The sequence below is a fragment of the Brachycentrus maculatus genome, unplaced genomic scaffold, assembly GCF_059751285.1.
Source record: "Brachycentrus maculatus isolate JH-2025_06_01 unplaced genomic scaffold, ASM5975128v1 h1tg000758l, whole genome shotgun sequence".
NCBI classification, from domain to species: Eukaryota; Metazoa; Arthropoda; class Insecta; order Trichoptera; family Brachycentridae; genus Brachycentrus; species Brachycentrus maculatus.
The window spans coordinates 1-19,283 of NW_028281488.1; the positions used below are offsets into that span (position 1 = coordinate 1).

The window sequence follows — 19,283 nt, forward strand, 5'->3', positions numbered from 1 at the left end:
TCCCAACCCCAACCCCAACCCCAACCCCAACCCCAACCCCAACCCCAACCCCAAAAATGATTGCCACTTTGTCATTAATAAAATCAAATTATATTTATTTTAAAGCAATTATTTTTCCCTCAATAATAAAGTTTATTATTTTACATATTCGGAATCGAGGCGTATCCCAACCCCAACCCCAACCCCAACCCCAACCCCAACCCCAACCCCAACCCCAACCCCAACCCCAACCCCCAACCCCAACCCCAACCCCAACACACATTCAAAAATAGGCGCCTTTTCGAACGTATACTTATATTTTGTCTTATTAATCAAATTAGTTCTTTTTTATGCTACATTATTTGAATTCAAATAAAAATTGAATAAAAATTGAATAAAAATATCTTAAAATCAATGAAGACAGCTTCACTATTATTTGCCATTTTGTTGGTGCTAACTGCACAATCACTTCGCATTCATCTACAGGCCGATAATGCCACAAGTTCTGCTCCTGTAGCGAACCAACGCTCATCAGTGTCACCAACCTCCTCGGCTTCATCAGATCAAAGTGGAACAGAAGTTAGTCCAGATGATCAAGATGATTACCAAACTGCTCAAAATGATCAACAAAATAGTGCAGCGCAAGGGCAACAGCAAGGGCAACAACAACAACAACCACAACAACAACAACAGCAACAATCACAACCACAAACACAAACACAAACACAACAATCACAAACACAAACACAACAACCACAACCACAACCACAACCACAACCACAAACACAAACACAACAATCACAGCAGCCGCAACAGTCGCAACAACCACAACCACAACAACAGCCACAACAAGATCAGCAAGATCAAGACCAAGGACAAGATGATCAAGATCAAGGACAAGACCAACAAGGACAAGATGATCAAGACCAACAAGGACAAGATCAAGGACAAGATCAAGACCAACAAGGACAAGATCAAGGACAAGATCAAGGACAAGATCAAGACCAACAAGGACAAGATCAAGACCAAGGGCAAGACCAACAAGGACAAGATGATCAAGATCAAGGACAAGATCAAGACCAACAAGGACAAGATCAAGGACAAGATCAAGATCAACAAGGACAAGATCAAGATCAAGGACAAGATCAAGGACAAGATCAAGACCAACAAGGACAAGATCAGGGGCAAGACCAACAAGGACAAGATCAAGATCAAGATCAAGATCAACAAGGACAAGATCAAGATCAAGGACAAGAATAAAATCGAGGATAAAATCAAAGCCGGCGTTCAAATTTAGTCGCACCGAACTCAGTTAAAATTGATCCAATTATTGTACGCACTCAGAATTTTTCAACGACTCAAGTAGACCCAATCATTATCCCAGCCAATGTAGCAGGCCCATCCGCAACTCCAGTTCCTGCTCAAGCTCAAGCTCCAGTTTCAGCTCAAGCTCCAGCTCAGGCTCAAACAACCGCAACGCAAGTGAGATCTTTCAGTTCCTCATCCGCAACAGATTCAGCAGGGATATCCCCAACAGAAGTGGAACCAGTTGCTGCGCCATCCCAATCCAACAGAGTAGCTTCCACAAATTCAGCAAACTCAGAAGGCATATCTCCAACAGAAGTGGACCCAGTTGCTACACAATCACAATCGAGACGAGCAAGCGGGTCTCAAACTCCTCAAACCAGGACCTTTCAAGCTACTGAAATCAGCTCTTGATTATTGAGTAAAAATAGTATTATCAAAGTAACATAAATAAAATCAAAACTAAATGAAAATATTAACATAATTATACTCTCAATTTGATACAAATAATACAATTAAATATCATTTTGTTTGATTCTTCTCCATATCAGGCATTCCATTCGAAAAGGATCCGGAAACAATATAACGATTAAATGGATGTGATTTATTTGGGATCTTTTATAATGTGGCTCGCCTATGCAATTTTATTGATTCGTTTTGGCAATTCTTCATTCTTGTTTTGTGCAGTTCTGTGTTGGAAATTAAATAATCGTAAATAGGCTTTATTTCTTATGGTTTTCCATTATGACTCAAATTGAAAAATGTTTGTTTTTTATATGCCCATTACTAACTTTATTATTTGATTTTTTTCAGGTCAGGAAAGACGAATAGACCATTTGAGGCTTCGATTTTTTAATCAGAGCTCAAACCAAACATAATTACATACTGTGGGAATTCTTCCTGGAGTTCCAATATGATTTGCTCGATTGTAGGGTAATGATGCTATTTGCAGATGCTTCGACAGGAGATAAAGATAAGCTGATAGAAGAATTGAACATAAGTTTCAGGCAATAAGCTTAATTTCTTATAAAGGTTACATGACATTTGTTTGTTTTGTATTTAATAAACTGCTTTTTTTTTAATTGCAGCTTCATTTTTGTCATTTTTGGGATCGACCGTGAATAAAGAACTCTGTGATGAATTTTCATAGTCCCCCTCTGCTAAGAGATGCTGATATTGCATGTATTGAGCATACTCTGCACTCTTATAAGTAAGCTCTAACCCCATTCGAGTTTTGTAGTTGGTTTATTTAGACCTTCCTTTCTTTTTGAGAACATTTGTCACAAAGGACTACTAAATCTGGCGATAAACTTAGTTTGTTATTAATTTATTATCGCGGTAATCGATATTTAAAGGTGTTTGGATTTCGCCATAGGGCATATTCACCAGATCGTAAAGCCAAGATTGTTTGTCCTGAACGTAAGATTCGATTAAGTGGCGCGCATTATAGACTTATAAAGGTCTCAGTTTTGCACTTGGGGCTATTTTCTACATAATTTTTAAAGAGATAATGACAGCTGAGGAGGTCTATGGCGCGAATGCGGTTCGGTAATCATCTGATTGTCCTAATAGGAGTTTATTATCTCTTCCTGCGATCCCTTGCAAGAGGAGAACATCGACTTTCGAAACCTTCATAAATTTATGAAAAGCCTTAATCCTATTATTTTCGATTTCTTCAATATTGAGCAAATGCTCCAATAGAAACTTCTGATATCTCTAAGTTGTTTTCTATTCAATAATGAAGAGCAGCTCTTTGTTCCATATACCACTACTCTACAAATCCTTAATACTGAGCTCCTACCTCTTCTCCAGAAACAACAAAAACAAACAATAACAAGCCCAATCATATTTCCAAAGATACTCCAATCCGACTCGATCATCGTTTCTTAATTGATTCAAGAGTTCAGGTTAATTCTTGTATACTATTAATTTCTGAAATATTTGCGATTTGATTGCTTATCTTAGCTTGTTCTTCCATTCGGATTTGAATTCAGCTTTATTCACGAAAAATTTAACATTCTTGAGGCCTGCGGTATTTGAATAAAGAGGCGAATATCGACGTGCCCTAAACTTTTCATCACAGGCTATCCTTAGACTTTGGAAATCAGACTACACATAGATTTAAGTATCGAATATAGAGTCTTCATTTTATTATTCCTCTTTGAGAATAGCACTAAATACACTCGCCCATTACTCTCCAATTTATGTCCCATTGTCATCGCCTTATGATGAATAATGGAAAGGAGAGTAATGAATCCCGTAATTCAAAGTGGCGATTTTGATCGATATATCCATATCCTGGAGAATCCCATGCTTTTTAGTGTAAGTTCGAATAATTTTCTGTTATTTCTGAACTCTTGAAGAGCACTTTCCCATGGTTAAACTAAATGTTTATAAAATATATGTTTTCTAATTATAACTCCTCATTAGACCATTTATAATGTATATTCTCTTCCATGTTCATAGAATTCGTATCCAATCCAATTAATTTCCATTTCGTCATTTCCAATAAGTAACAAAAATTAAAATATTTTCATCTTTACAAGTTTGATACATCACAAATATCGAATTGATAACCTAACACAATTAACCTCACAAAAATAAATAAATATAATAATATTACAAATAGCTATAACTGTTCATGTCAAATAGCATCGTCAATTCAGAGTTGGGGTCGTTTATTCCTCCTTCAAGGATGCTACCAAAATAATCGAAATGCTTCATTACTTCATAATAATCTGAATACTAATAGTTACAGTCTTCTCCTTCACATTAGTATCATCTTTCGCAAACTGGGCTACTCAGCAAGGCACTTCCTCAATGCATTGTTACGATATAGAAATAAAATAAATCGGCTGTGATGGATTAGTTTTTAGCATAACTGAATAAAAGTTAGAATTAGTTAGTTGTGAAAGCCTCAAACAATGGGTTCCCATCAGACAACACCATCAATAATAAAACCAACAATAAATAAGACGACCACATAATTCAGCTGTTGTCCCTGAAAAGCAAAATATCGAACTCTGTGAGCAATCTCAAGTAACTCAAAGAGAAGTTCTACTTAAACCAATAGAAATAATTTGTGAAGACTTTCATCAACGTAATGGACCGCATGAGTACATAACTCGTCGAATACAACAAACTGTACGAGAATATTGATCACTAAATTGATATGCAGGAGTAATGTGTGAAAATGAGAGAACGTGTTGAATTCTATCAGGAGTAGTGTTTGTTTCTGAAGAGAGAGCGCATTGAGCAGATTAAATAAATTGATTAGTATGAAAAAAGTGTTGAAATGTGGAAGAATCGTATTGTTCTGTTGAAAGAGGAATGTAAGAAGCAGAAGATTAAGGCGAAAAAGTATGATCAGCTTCGGGAGAATGATTTTTGTCGATCAATCGATGTGAAGGGTGTTCACTTTCGGAATAGATCCTTAGTTCCAAGGAAATTATCAGCTGCAACAGAAGAAAACTGTAGGATGCGACACAGGATGAACGAAGGCATTATTGCTAATAAAAAAACGGATCAGAACATTACAAATTATAAGGAAGAGAGAAATACAAAACGAAGAAAGAGTTATATCGGCAGTTTATAGAAGGCTTTATTTTTATGACTATTCTTGTCACTCTTCGCATATGAGCTATAAATATAATAATGCATATGCCAAATTAACCCTATCTTTTAGTCTATAAGTTTATTTGATACAGCTACTTTCACTAATTTAATCCTAACCATTATTATCAGCCTAATAAATTATCAAATACCATATTTATTAAGAATATTCAATGCAATGCAATAATCGAATGAATAATTAACGATGAGTCACATCGTAATAAATAGCTGCTGCTCCTCCTGATCCTCCCTCTTTAAGTCATGCAGACTTAGGTTCAATTTGACAAAATTAATCGAGATGTTGTTCACAAAAATGTAAAGTCCAGGCCACAGCAAAGAGAGTTCCTTCCAGAGAGGATAGACAAGATCATCTACATGTGGCATATAAGTTACTGACAAAGCTGATTTGGCCTTTATAGAAAGCTTACTATCCTCTGTATATGAGGAACTTTGTGATTTATAAATCATTCTACTTTTCAAGTTCGGTCTGTGCGTGGAATTAGTAAGCAACAAGGCATGACCAGTTCATATACTCCTGATAGAGAAGGCACGGATTGCCGATATCGCAAGCATGAAAAATATTCTACAAAACGAACTATTATAAACTATAATTTTACATAACGGTGATTGTAGTTCTTTAAGTTGAGCTTTTTTTCACGAACCAGTGATTTCAATTGATTCAGGTTTGTGAAATGTTTGGAAAAGTCAGTCGATAAGATGAGCCTTGTTATCATTTATTTTATCTGCAGAGGATGCTCAGTGTTGGTCTAAATATCGAAGCATTTAGCACTTCTCAAAATTTCAAAAAAATAACGCAAATGCATTTTCTAAAGCACTCCTTAATTCTGTGAGATATAGGCCCATTTCGATTTTGATTTTATTTCGTAGATGTTGTTATTGCCTGGGTGATTTATATCGTGGGCTAATGCTGCAATTAGTGCAAAGCCTTTCTCTTCACTAGAGAATAGCTTTCGAAGCGAAGAATCAGCCTAAAAACAATTGAATAATAACTACATTTAATATAAAGGTACATGCATTAGGGAGCAGCCATGGGAGAATGTGTGATAAGCCTGGATATTGTACCCTTTGCTAATTTGGACAATTAGGTTCCTTAGAACTGATTCAGAGTAAGCAGTACGATAGTCAGGCTTTTGAATTATTCTACAGGAAATTGAGATGAGGTCTGAAGTAGAAGTGCCTAAAAGTGGAAATTTTATATTTTAGTAGATCTCGGGCGGAGGTAGTGGCTTCTTGGGCTATATTGAAATCATCGAGAACACAGAAGGATACAAGTTACGTTTTTATTTAGTATTCTTCTCTCGGAAAGCAAGGTAATCATTGTCTATAGCCTTTGGTGCCATCTGCTATTTCAATAATGCTCTCTTGGTTAGCATCAGCCCTTCTTCGTTAAATATTTGATTTTGAACCTTCTTCTATATATTGGAAAGAATTGACAACTTTATTCCTTCATCTAACACTTTTTCCATTTTTATAAATAGTAACTCAAATTGGTCAATTGACGGTATATATATACTTGTGATAGTTATGACCTAAAAATAAATCCATAACGCCTTTCCGTCATCAGTACTATGAAAGTATTACACATTAGATTAATAGCTCAACTTAAATACATTTAATTGCACTAATCAATATTTCAACTTCAAATAAATATTCTCGAATGCCTGCGTTTTATAGCCATCTGACCCTTTATACTCTTTCGATCAGCCGAACCTCATTTTCTCATGGACAAAGTTATCATATTTCCGAGATTAACTTTACAATGTCTTTTTAATTTCTCGGATCAGATGTTCTTAGGCTTGATGTTCACTCAATTAGAGCTTTAACTTGATTACCATATCCTCGAGATCTTCATATTTTTGGAGCTGGGGAATTTCTACTATAGTTGATTATTGTACCTGAGCCAACCATCATTGCCATTAAGCTTATTATAGTATTGGCGTTCTTGCGGAGTGCGTTGTAGGCATTTGAGCAGTATCTTTAGAATCGGGCGAAATGCTTTGATTTTTAGCCATCCATGACAAATGCAAACTATGAAGTAAACACGAATGGGGTTCTTTCTGAGCTGTGTCATAGATAAGTACATCTTTTTATGCCCATTTTTGTTTTGAAGTTTCCCAAGATGTGCCCGAAATCTATATGAAAAAATTTTCCATTTTTCTGCACCATATAATTGCCGGAGTGTCGATCGCCTATTCCAAGGACATATGTCGCCACCAAATACGCGGCACTTGATCTTATAAAATTCTCTCTCGCAATTTTAAATGATCTTTAATCTTTACAATGCTTTTTGAGAAAGTTAAGTGTAGAATGGTCATCTAAAGCTTCCATAATCTTATCAGAGTGATCTTTATGGATTTTAGAACTGTTCTCAGCATCATCAACAATCTCAATGAACCCAATCTCCGTATCAGTCGATAGCACTTTATAGATGTTCATCTTCAAATCATATCCGGCATCGATCCAAATCCGATTAAAGACACTCAAAATTTGTAAAATAAGGTGGTCTTGTTTGATATCATCTCCACACTTAAACATTACTTTGTAGGTTTTTTATTTATCTGTCCTAACAGCTTCGAGGTCATGAGCGCAACAAAGTGAGAATGGCAGTTTCTTGGAATCAAACATCCGGCATTACTCTTTGACAAGATGATTAAATTTGATTTCAGGGCGAATAGGAAAGGAAAAGCCTGTTTTGTCAATTGTCAGGAGACTCTACTCTATCTTTCTGCATTTCGATTTGAAGTGTTCATCTTTCTGGTAAAAGTACATATTTTCAGTCTTTGAGATAAGCTCGGCGTTACTCAACACCAAAATCTTATACGTCATTACTTGCTTGAATAGATTCTCACGGTTTGGAGATACAAGCAGCAAACACTCTAAATACAAATTGAACCGATAGTCTGTGATGCTTTCATCCTGACGGTTCCAGAACTGCCAAAAATATTCCTGGCCCACCGTGAAAGGCTCTGCGACACTCCTTTCTATGATTAAGTCGATCAAGGAGTTATCGTGAGTTTCAAAGCTGACAAGGGCCTGAGTTATTTGATTGCTGTAGAGACAAAACTATAAGTTTTTCATCTTATCTAAGGCTTTGACTGCAAAGTATCTGATCTTCTCGCCGGTGATCCGAGGAGTGAGCAGGAATAGGGCCTAAATTGGTTTCAAAGGAGCCCACTATTTTAAGGATTGGTAGGCTTAGGCCTTCTGTATGGAATTTGTCCAGTCGATCGAATATAAATAGTTTATCAGTTTATCCGACTGATGCTTATAGAACTTCTTACCTGCTCTTAACAGATTTTTCTATTATTTGGTATACCTAAGCATCTTCAATGGGTTATAGTTGAGCAATTTGATCAACTCAGCCATTCTTTCTTCCACGTTGATCTACTCATTTTTCTTGCTCACTTCCACATAGCCTAACAGCTCCATCGATTTTGGGTCATTGAGAGTCCAGCGAACAGGCCATCGAAATTTGGGCAACCTAATTGCAATCGATGCAATCTTCTAAGAATTCTCAAACCGATGGTTATAGCATCCCAATTTAATGGTATTAACCTTCTCATGCAAGTATAGCTGCACATTATATTCTCCTTGCCTCAGAAACCCATACTCATCAAACAATTTCAGCACTCCAATCCCACAAATAATACTTTCACCCTCCTTCGAGAATACTCTCACTTTGAAGACTAGATTCCCTTCCAGCAAGAGGTTCGCCACTCTGATTTTCCATAATAAATTCTAATCTATTTCCACAATGTTCTGCACCAGATAATTCGATGTAACTTATTCGCAAATTGACTCGCTGTTATGGTAGAGATCCACCGATATCGAAACCTGATAAGGCAGAATGGGAAGCAATTACTTTTGTCGGAATTTCAGGACCTCGCAATATCTTTTATTGGAGGTAGCGAAATACTTAGTGCTTGCCTATGAAATTTATTTGGATGGAGTCAATTTGAGGAGATTTCTTCTAGATGATCGATTTTCATGGTTCTGAAGACCCTGAAATAAGGCGTAAAGGTTTCGGATGCCGACTATTTTGGTCGTGTATACAAAATCACACTCTCCTGAGAATATGATCGAGCCATCCAAACAAATAAGCCTCTTTTCAATTTCTCTACGTCTTTTCTCAATGAAAAGCTAGATATTTTACTTTAGAATGTATCGGGGTAATTGTGTCTTGCCGGCATTATTGTTGTTTTGCAGTTTCCTTTTTATATTATTCTGAATCAACATCAGCTCTGAGCCATCCTCCTAAGCAAATATCTACGAGTCGATATAAAAGGCCTCAGGCCTGTACCAAAGAAGAAACCCGCAATGTTTAGAGTCAGCCAACTTCTCCCAAGGAAAAGAAACATATTACTTCCTAATAATATCAGCATTATTTCGATGAAAGATAAACTTCTGAAACTGTTACTTCTCAAGATTAATCTGTGTTTAGAATATTTAGATTTCCATTATTCGATTTTATTTTATACAGTCAGCAACATACGTATAGTTACTTATTGGTTCATTGCCAAGAAAGTATTACTCCCGATTCTTCACTTTGAGGATCAATCGAGTATTATCACTCTTGGTTGTGATCACAATCTTATATTCTTGCAGGATATTGCGGCAGATCCCTCGGATGACTTCGTTCGCACTAAAACTATATTCAAAGAAGGTACGATGTAATTAGTTTGATTTATATTTTGTTTATGTATTCGGTGTTCATGTAGGGATAAAGGTTTTTTGCGGGTTAAATTAGATATCTGATGCTGCCGAGATATACTCTCGCTTCGATTGATTCAATGTATTGACCCTTGAGGATAAAGCCATCGTCATTTAACTTTATTTATTCGAGAGATGCTTATTTAATTGGCTACTCGTTAGTGAATACCGGGTACCTATATTTTCCTGCTTTTAATTGCAATTAATACTTTGAGCTAAATAACCAAGAGGGATCGGTCTCTTCTGAAATGAGGAATGCCCCTTCATCCTCCCTTTCTCCCCCCATTTCATTATTTTGGTAAATATCCTGAGATCTTGTTCGACTTGCTCTGCAACTTATTTCTCGATATCTTTCGATGGTTTTTCCCTGACTAGAATGCCTTTATCTTCGTTGAAGCTAAAGAATTATTTTGTTTATGGGTCCAGAAATAGGACAAACTGAATTTGTTAGTTCATTATTTATATATCCAGGTAAATCAATATCAAGCATATTATCGAATATCTATGTCTAAAGTAACTATGTTCATAATTATTCGGTTTTTTGTTGCTTAATTCTTACAATTCATTTGGGGACCGTTGTGATGGACCAATGTGATGGGCCAATATGATGGGCCATTGTGATGGACCATTGTGGAGGATCTATTAATAGAATATATTAAGAGTTAAATTGTAGATAGAACATTATAGAAATGATAGAAAATGACGATATTTCTGATCAAAACAGTTTTCCTGAACAAGTCGAAAGCAACCCCAATAAAATAAACCAATATCTCCGCAATCCCGAACAGATAAAAAGCAGAATCACATTTTTCTGTACATAGTTCATGGACAAATATAGAAACAATTTCGCATATAATCAAACTTAAATTCTGTCGGATCTGCAAAAAACGAATAATATGATTAATCATTATCGTCGAGATATTGCTTAATTTCTGCAAGGGCATAAACAAAGTTAATCAATGGGCAGGATTCTTATGTCAATTAAAGAGAATAATGATGCATTGATTTAGTTTATGCTGAAACAAACAACGAAAAGAAGCGAGCATCTTGAAACTCGAATTGCATAATTGGAGAGCAAACTTAAAAAGTAAGGATTTTGTAACTTATGCGATAAATTCCTCTTAAGCAATAAAACTAAATAACAGTCCTTATCTCTGGGTGTTAGCCAGTTTAAAGATCCATTCAACATGTTCGACTACGGGTAATCCTAATTAACACTGCACCGTCACATTCAGTCCGAAAACTAGACAAATTCTAATTTCTATGGGAGATTAGCACTGACTTGGTAGAATAAAAGAATAATCTAACAAAGATTGCATCAATTGAGCCAAACTATCGACAAGAGACAATACAATTTATAACTCAGTGTTAATTAGAATCTAACATTTGAAGAAATAATCCAAACTAACATCATTGAAATGGATAAAGTCAAGAAGACAATTCCTATCGATTCAATGGAAATGTTCGAGAGGAATTTATAGGATCTTGTTAAGAAAATATATCTTCGGCTACGTCTGTAAATTAAAATGATAAAGAAGGAAGACATTGGCGTTCAAGTTGAACAATAAGAACTGCTGGTTGAAAATGGTTCGAAATAAATTACCAAAGCCTAAAAGTAGGACTATTAAAAGACTGTAGAGAAATTATTAGAGTAACTACGGTAAAAAACTGTTTAATTGACTTAAATGCGAAAAAAGAAATCGTTGTAGCTTTAAGGTTGGCGATAAGCTGTCAGAAAAGGCGATATTAAAATATTTGACTATTCCTCAGAAATCCAGTAAACCCTAGCAAGATAAATAAGCTTATAACGAAATGATTTATTGATCAGAAATTTAGAATTGAGCTCAGCGCACAAAGATTCACTAAAAGTCATAGAACATTTAAAAAAGTGTCTCAAAAATATCGATGCAAAACAATTACTTAATCAATAGAATACAAATTTGGAAGGAATTGATGATAAAGATAAAAATCGGAAATCTAAGTATTTTAAAATAAACAATACAAAATAAACGAGGTTTCTCGAATAAGAGCCAACAATAAATAGGTAGTATTTAACAAACATGAATGAAGATATGAAAGTAAATGTAATAGCCAATGCCGACACAAATACGGGCAGAAATTCAGTTAGAATAAAAAATAGCACATAAAATAAAGATGATAATACTTTGAATTTGATTCAATAGCCTTCAAAGTAAAGAAACTCAGGCTTGATCAGAAATGGGCTGCGAGTCTCAACCAGAATTTCACACAAAAATTCCGTGAGATTGCTATTCCCAGGCGTCAATTCCAACAACCTTAAACCCCAATTTCGAAACTAGAGCGACAGAATTATATCAAACAGCTAAATCGATAATAACTAAAGCAAACCCAGCAACACAAACATCTCCGGCCAACCAATAAACAGCTTTACATAACTAAACAAGTAATCCGCAAATAGCACCAATAAACGATTGCCTGACCCATCTCTCAGACTAATCTAATTTGAATTTAACAACTACTAAGATGAAATTCTATAAGGAATATACAACAAAGTTCCAGTCATTCGAACATTTGCATCGTCGGCTGCATTAAAATCATTCAAAAGCATACCCTCAAAAAAAAATGCAACAAAATTATCCGAAGTTTCATATACAAATATTTTAAGTGAAATCAAAATATAAGAGGAGGCTCTGAACTCCCCTAACACACTATAGTCTGTGAATGCAGACTTACTAAAGATAAAGAATAATTCAAATCAAATTGCATTAAAAAAACAAACAAAAAAGAAACACAAAATAAACACCAACAAAAGTACCAATAAAAAGAGCAATAATAATAGTTTAGATAAAAACTCCAAAACCAACCACAAAAACAATAAAAGCGAATCTTTAAACTTTAAACAGAATCTAACAAAGAACAAGAATACTCAGGCCAAAAGTCTCGATGATAACCAGTCAAATGAAAAGAATAGCAACACAAAGCGTGCCAATAAATAATTCCCGCATTTAAAGCTAAGTAAGTTACAGAGTGACTCGCTTCATAATAATAGCAACAAAAACTATCGACGAAATACAAGCCATCGTCATGAAATAACCTAACGCCAAGCCAAATATATCCTCTACAAATCTCTCAATTAGTTTACAGTAAAAAATGTTAATTTTGAACAATTTGAAATTAAACTAAATCACTTCATTGCATAATTAGAAGAAGAATATAAATTGCTTATCCCGGCTTGTTAATTGAATGAGATAAACAACATGAATAAGAATGTTCCAGAAAACATGAATCTCTTTGGATTTCATAAAAAATTGTCGAAAAGCTTTGACACTTTAAAACTTTGTTCTGAATTGGAGAATGTTCTCTCGAAATAGAAAAGAAGTAAGATTGTTTGTTATCCGCCGATTTTCAGGACAAGTGGTGTGAGACTTCACAAAAAAGCGGCAGTTCATCATAATCTGACCACAGTCAATAGCCCTCTGAATATGTCTTTCACGTGCAATGACATTAATTAAACATTCAGTTAATGCCAGCTTCAGAAGAATGATAAAAATATTTTCCCAGAGATTGCAAATTCGTAGAAAAACCTACATTCATTTAAAGGAGTTGCATAAATATTTTTTGGGCTTTAAAAAACTTATGCTTAAGAATTTGCGAAAATGGCAAACAAAGACATATTTTCACCCATAAATTAACTTCTCACAACAAAACAGTAAAACTTATTCCTGCAAAATGCAATGATTTTGTTAGCCAAATTGCATGTCGGCAATGCGAAATACTATAAAAATCTCAAACATACAATCTAACAGCCATTCCTGCAACAACAACAACAACAACAACAACAAAAAAGCATCAAATTAGCATAAAATCGAATGAGAACAAAATAATCCAGAATACAATGTGCATACAGAAAATCGTCATTGCATACAAACGAGTGTGAGAAACAGGCAATAAAAAGAAAAAATATATAATTTGAAAGCACTATGAATGAGAACATGGATACAAAAGGAGGATATTCACTCGATAATATAATGAAGTTTATTGTGATAGTGCATCGGAAATGCATGAAAGGCAACAGGAATGAAAAAAACGATAAAATCTGTCATCATTTGACGCTTTTCCTCTAAAAATTAAAGTCAGTCATCAGTTTTACGTGATCTCTTCATATTTCTGCCTCATAGGTCAGCATTGGTGAAGACAAACAAATACAATAATCATGATCATAAATATCCACAAAAAATATCATATAAAAAATATGTATTTAGAACTGTATGGAGATCATAGATTATTCATCATTTTCTTCATGTTTTAAGAGTGTGAGGATATTGCTTTGATTTTGTTCGAGATCGCATATGGGTCTTTATTTACTTTAACGCTCATTATCTGCAAATTGCTTCTGTTTTTTATTGCATTGTTATGATGATTCATGAGTTTATCCCATTATTTCGAATCTAATGTTGATTTGTATATTTGTTTATTCATTGGATTGTTCCTTTGCTCAGTTTATTCGTTTGTGTTAAATTATCGGCTTGTTGCTCTGTTTGTTTTTTGTCTGTGCATTTACTTAACTTATTTATATGTTTTTTTGGGTTATTTGCTCTTTTATTTGTGAGCATGCGCATGTAATTTCCAATTTGTGTTCAAAGAGTTCAGCATGAACTTCTTATGTGAAACATAGTTTGAATTATTCTTTTATTAAATACTATCGTATTGGTGCGGCTACTATACTTTTTTGAGAGAGAGAGCATGGCATATTTTGCTAGCTTAATAAGGCCGATACGACATAATAGGGATTACTCGCTTTTGGGCAATAGTCGATTGCAGATTGGGTATACTGTAGTTAAAATAATTGTCACTACGGTCTATGTTTTGAGCAATATCTTTATTGACCGCTTTGAGCTCAGAATGGCAATTCCTTGATAAAGACATGCTACATAGGTTTCGAAATGTTTTTCTGGCATTGTAGCTCTCCACCAGTTTATTTCTCTATGACTTCTAACAATTAGTATGCTCTCTCTTTGTATGCTCTCTATTTGTATGCTCTCTCTTTGTATGCTATTTATTTGTATACTCTCTATTGGTATGTTATTTATTTGTATGCTACTTAACTCTGGCCTTATTAGTATTCCATTTGCCCTTATCTTCAATACTTTTATCATGATAAGAATTATGACTCTTATCATAATCCAAAGTCTGTACAATCGATGACATTTGCAAACATTTACTTTGCGTATAAAGCCTTCTGTTTTTTTTAGCAATGAAACACTTCCGCTCATAATTAATATTCGCCATATTGCATATCTCACGTTTTTAATTTTGTTTATTAAGAAAGAATGATGAGAATTGTGTATTTGATTACAATGTATGCTATACTTGAGACATTGATTGAGATAGTTTTTTGCATTAGTTTTCTGCGTTTTTCTGTTTTTAAGGTTTAGATGATTTATTTTTGTTTGAATGTTTGCGGTTGTTTGAATGCTGGTCTAAGGAGTTTGGCTCTTTTTTATTGAGTTATTCGTGTAAAAGAATGGATTATGATTACTTATTGTTTATTTATATGTTATTTTATTTATGAATAGAATTGCTATTCTCCTCACATTGATGCTCCGAATTTAGTTTCCTTAACGAGCTGATTATGCATTCTGCAATCAATTGCAAATCCCTGAGCTAAAATGCTATAGCTGCAGAGTATTACTACACATATTTTTATTTGCCAGCAGTTTAAATAGTCTATGATGGCTCTCCATAAGTTTATTGATTATGATTATAATCACAGTAGCGCACAGATTATTAATATTTGGTTTATTATGCCATTGTAGAATAAGTTTTCTTTGTGAAATTGGGTTAATTACTAGTTTTTGCTAACTATCTCGACTTTATTCGAGCACTGTCATAACCATACATCGATGTCTCAATGGTAATGCAGTTTCGGATTGAACACTAATTGTATAGATATCCTCTTAAAGTTCCCTTCTTCCCTACTTCCACATTGTATGTGCATTTATTTATGTCGAAATATGGGCAGATATTTCCCATTATGCTGTTGAATTTATTGACTACAAGGTTATCTTATGCGCAGTATGTGAATATACCTAAATCACGGCTATGGCCATGTAGGTCTATTATTATATCGCGGGAGGAGTGCAGATTCAGGGTTTGCAGATAAATTTTAATTGATTCGGTTTATAGGGATGGAGTTGCGTTCGACCAGCATCTGTTGATGTCGTTGCCATTGATGTTTGTGCGAGAGTTGCCATGGATGACGCCATCTGGGTTTGCCATTGGAAGGATATGCCATTCAAATTATGCATGAGATATTTCTGTTGTGTGTGATGTGTGTTTTGTGTGTTTTGTGTGTGGTGTGTGCTAAATATTCAGAAATGATGCGTGGAGTTACTTTGTCAATACTTTAATAATCTACTCACAGATGTATGAGCCTACAGTTTCTGAGGGATGCTGCCTTGCAATTATGACTACTTTTCGCTTATTGCAAGATTTTTTTTTACTTGTTTGAAAGCGCAAGGCCATGATAGGCATTCCAAGAGTGCTTTTTCCTATTGTTTTAATGGCAAAAGTCTCATTTTCAGTTTGTTGAGCTATATTTGTGACTGACAAAGTCTTCTGTACATCACTCAACAATAAGTTAAGCCTGGTATAGGAGTATGGATAGGCAAGTGCAATAAAGACCCCTGCTTTCACCATATCTTCAGGCACCTTGAAATCAACGATCATAAAGTTACCATTGTTGGACCTATAATTTTTACTTTAATAGTAATCGAAATCTATTGATCTGTTCCATTGCCAATCATTTTTGTTTGTGCTGTTATTGCTCTTGCATTTTGTCAGTATTTTCATGCCTCTTTTAAAGAGTATTCTTTTGCTGATGTTCATAATTAGAAATCTATAAGTTGTTGCTGCTGCTGTTGGTTCTCTTGTTGGAAATCGGATATAGAAATTGAACCATTGGGTATAGCCATTTGTATTTGTGTCATTTCTGAGTATGAGGAAGTAAGTTTTAGGGATCATTGCACATTAATAAACAGCATACAAATTAGCACACTCATAATTGCCAACCACCGACATATTTTGTATTGTTTTTTAATTAATGCTATTTTGTTTCAGATTATCCTCAATTTTGTTCTTTAGCTTACAATTAATTGTCTTATTTGACAATTCCATATCAATAAACTTATGTGTAAATTCTTTAGCTTTTGCTGGGTTCTGAATTGCAATTAAATTGCCCTATATTTTCAATGTTTAAATTGCAAAATTTTATTAATCATTCACTCGGTCATAACTATAGACAAGCGTCAACTTATAATTATCTTCTGAAGTAAGCCCAAAGTAACAAACTCGGAACAATTGATAATTTGTATAGAAACTGCTCAAAGGATCTTTGATGAGCCTACTGTTCGAATAGACTTATTCAGAGTTTATTAGTCTGATCGAATGAAGTCTCTCATTTTTATTGTCTGTAGTTGGCAAATTTGATTGTTATTATTAACTGAATTATAAATTGGTAATAGGGTGATACTAATGGAGCTATGATTAGTCTTTGTATAGTTTTTGATGTTTGTTGCCGTAGAGGGTCCGTGCATTCACTGGCTCCCATGACTACTATTTTAGGGCAATATTTTATTTTATCAATGGTTTTTGAGAGTCATGGCTGAGATTGGTTTTGATGGTTTTGATGGTTTTGGTCATTTGATTATTATTCATTGATAGATCATAGGATTGCGAGATGTTTTTTGAGTCGACTGTAGGTTAGGAGCGATTATTTTATATTGAGAATCCTTACTATTATATTGCGAATATGTTCATATCACAAATATATATATATATATATATAAATATGTATACGTATGTATGTGTGAACAATCAGCATGGACATCGCCGATCAATAACTAAATCCAAAAGAACCAATATAATTTAATGTTATTTTAGATTAATAAATAATACTTCATAGGGTGTAATTAATTTGAAATTTATAAGTAAACTTGCTTGCAAATATGCCGACAAGTATTACAAAAACTACCGATTCTCCAAATACTCTTATTCCTAGTAAAATAGTTTATAGTTCTTAAATGTATTGTAAATATATTTTTGAAATTCATATCTTATTCTTTGGAGATTGCATGGACGGCGAGTGTCAGTATGATACTGTTGTAGTTGGTGGAGGAATTGCAGGAATTGCTGCAGCTGCTAATTTAGCAAAATCTGGGCAGAAGGTTTGTGTTCTTGAAGCCAATAATTACATTGGTGGTCGGATGAAAACCACATCGATAGAACTAAAAGGTGGAAAAGTATTAGAATTCGAGCAAGGAGCAAACTGGATTCACGGCTCAGGAAGTCAAAATCCTATTACAACTCTGTCAAAAAGAGTTCCACACTTGCACATGAAAGAACTGATGATGAAAGCCTTGAAGCCTACGATAGTAGCGATAATAATGTTACTAAAAACATTCTCAAAGGATACGAAAAGTTGGAAAAAGTTATCGACGATTAAGAAGGAGATTATGAGAAGTCCTACTATGATGTGTTTAAGAAAAAATCATTAACCAAAGATAAGTTTTTCATGTTCGCTGTCAGCACAGACCTTGAATTCGAATCAGCAGCCCCAATTTCAAAAATTTCTTCAGAAGGATACAATGACGAATCATTCAAAGGCAAATAAATGATGATTCTAAGCGGTTATCAGAGATTCGTATAAGTTTTAGCCTCCGAGGAAAAGTTTCAACTCAAACTGAACCATTCAGTTACAAAAGTCACGAAGGTCTCCAGTTACAATGCATTGGAATGTTCGAATGGAGCGAATATAACTGCTCGTAATGTTGTTATGGCAGTGCCCTTAGGAGTTCTCAAAGCCCAAAAGATCAAATTCGAGCCTAAACTGCCACAATGGAAACAATAGGCAATCGATAAGCTGGGATTCGGTAATATTTGTAAGGTTTTGGTCGATTTCAATAACATGGACTTTTTAGATATTAAAACTCATTATATAGGAGCAGTCAACGACGATATCCAGAAAAGTGGGCTTGCCACTTACTATTTGAATCTCCAAAAGCTTGCAAATATATCAGCCCTTATGACTTTCGGACTTGGGGAAAGTGCGAACCTTGTCGAGAGTTTGCCCGAGGACAAAATCAAGAAAATCATCGCTGAAAACATTAATATGTTTGCTGAAAAAGAAGTGCACCCAAATGATTTTAACATCTATCGATCGAGTTGGGGGAAAGATGAGCATTTTAGAGGTAGCTACACCTATGAAGCTGTGAACTGTAGGACACATCATTGGGCCGATATGCATCGCCCTATCTTTCAAAACAACATATACTTCTGCGGAGAACACACAATTTCCAAGTATCGTGGAACTGTCCATGGCGCATACATATCAGGCATTGACATCGCCAAGACAATCACAAGCGGACTAAAATAAAAGGATTATAAATATCAGTACTTCTCCAAAGAGCAGAAGGAAAATGATTGAAAATTCCCAATTAATTTGTGATTTGTAAGAATATTCTCGCAATGGTATCATCTCATGAAACTGTAATGAATGAGTTAGAAACATTATAATGGTGATATATTTATGATAATCATTCATTGGGCAGTCCATCCTCCATCCATTGTGTAGCTTGCTCCCTGAATTTGACGCGCGGAGTCACTGCAGAGGAAAGTGG

General features: G+C 34.8%; 2 protein-coding genes across 2 annotated transcripts; one reads left to right on the plus strand and one right to left on the minus strand.

Moving 5' to 3' along the window:
* Positions 1-1,442: 1,442 nt before the first annotated feature.
* Positions 1,443-7,452, minus strand: LOC148300272 (phosphatidylinositol 4,5-bisphosphate 3-kinase catalytic subunit beta isoform-like). Its single transcript, XM_088275030.1, has 3 exons — positions 7,313-7,452; positions 6,999-7,150; positions 1,443-1,615 (listed from the first exon to the last, which is right to left on the minus strand). The coding sequence occupies exons 1-3, from the start codon at positions 7,450-7,452 to the stop codon at positions 1,443-1,445; spliced, it is 465 nt and encodes a 154-aa protein (XP_088131156.1).
* A 10,722-nt stretch (positions 7,453-18,174) lies between these two features.
* Positions 18,175-19,039, plus strand: LOC148300273 (uncharacterized). The gene is given in 1 exon segment (XM_088275031.1): positions 18,175-19,039. A coding segment is annotated over 1 exon segment (600 nt). The 5' UTR covers positions 18,175-18,439.
* The last annotated feature ends 244 nt before the right edge of the window (positions 19,040-19,283 follow it).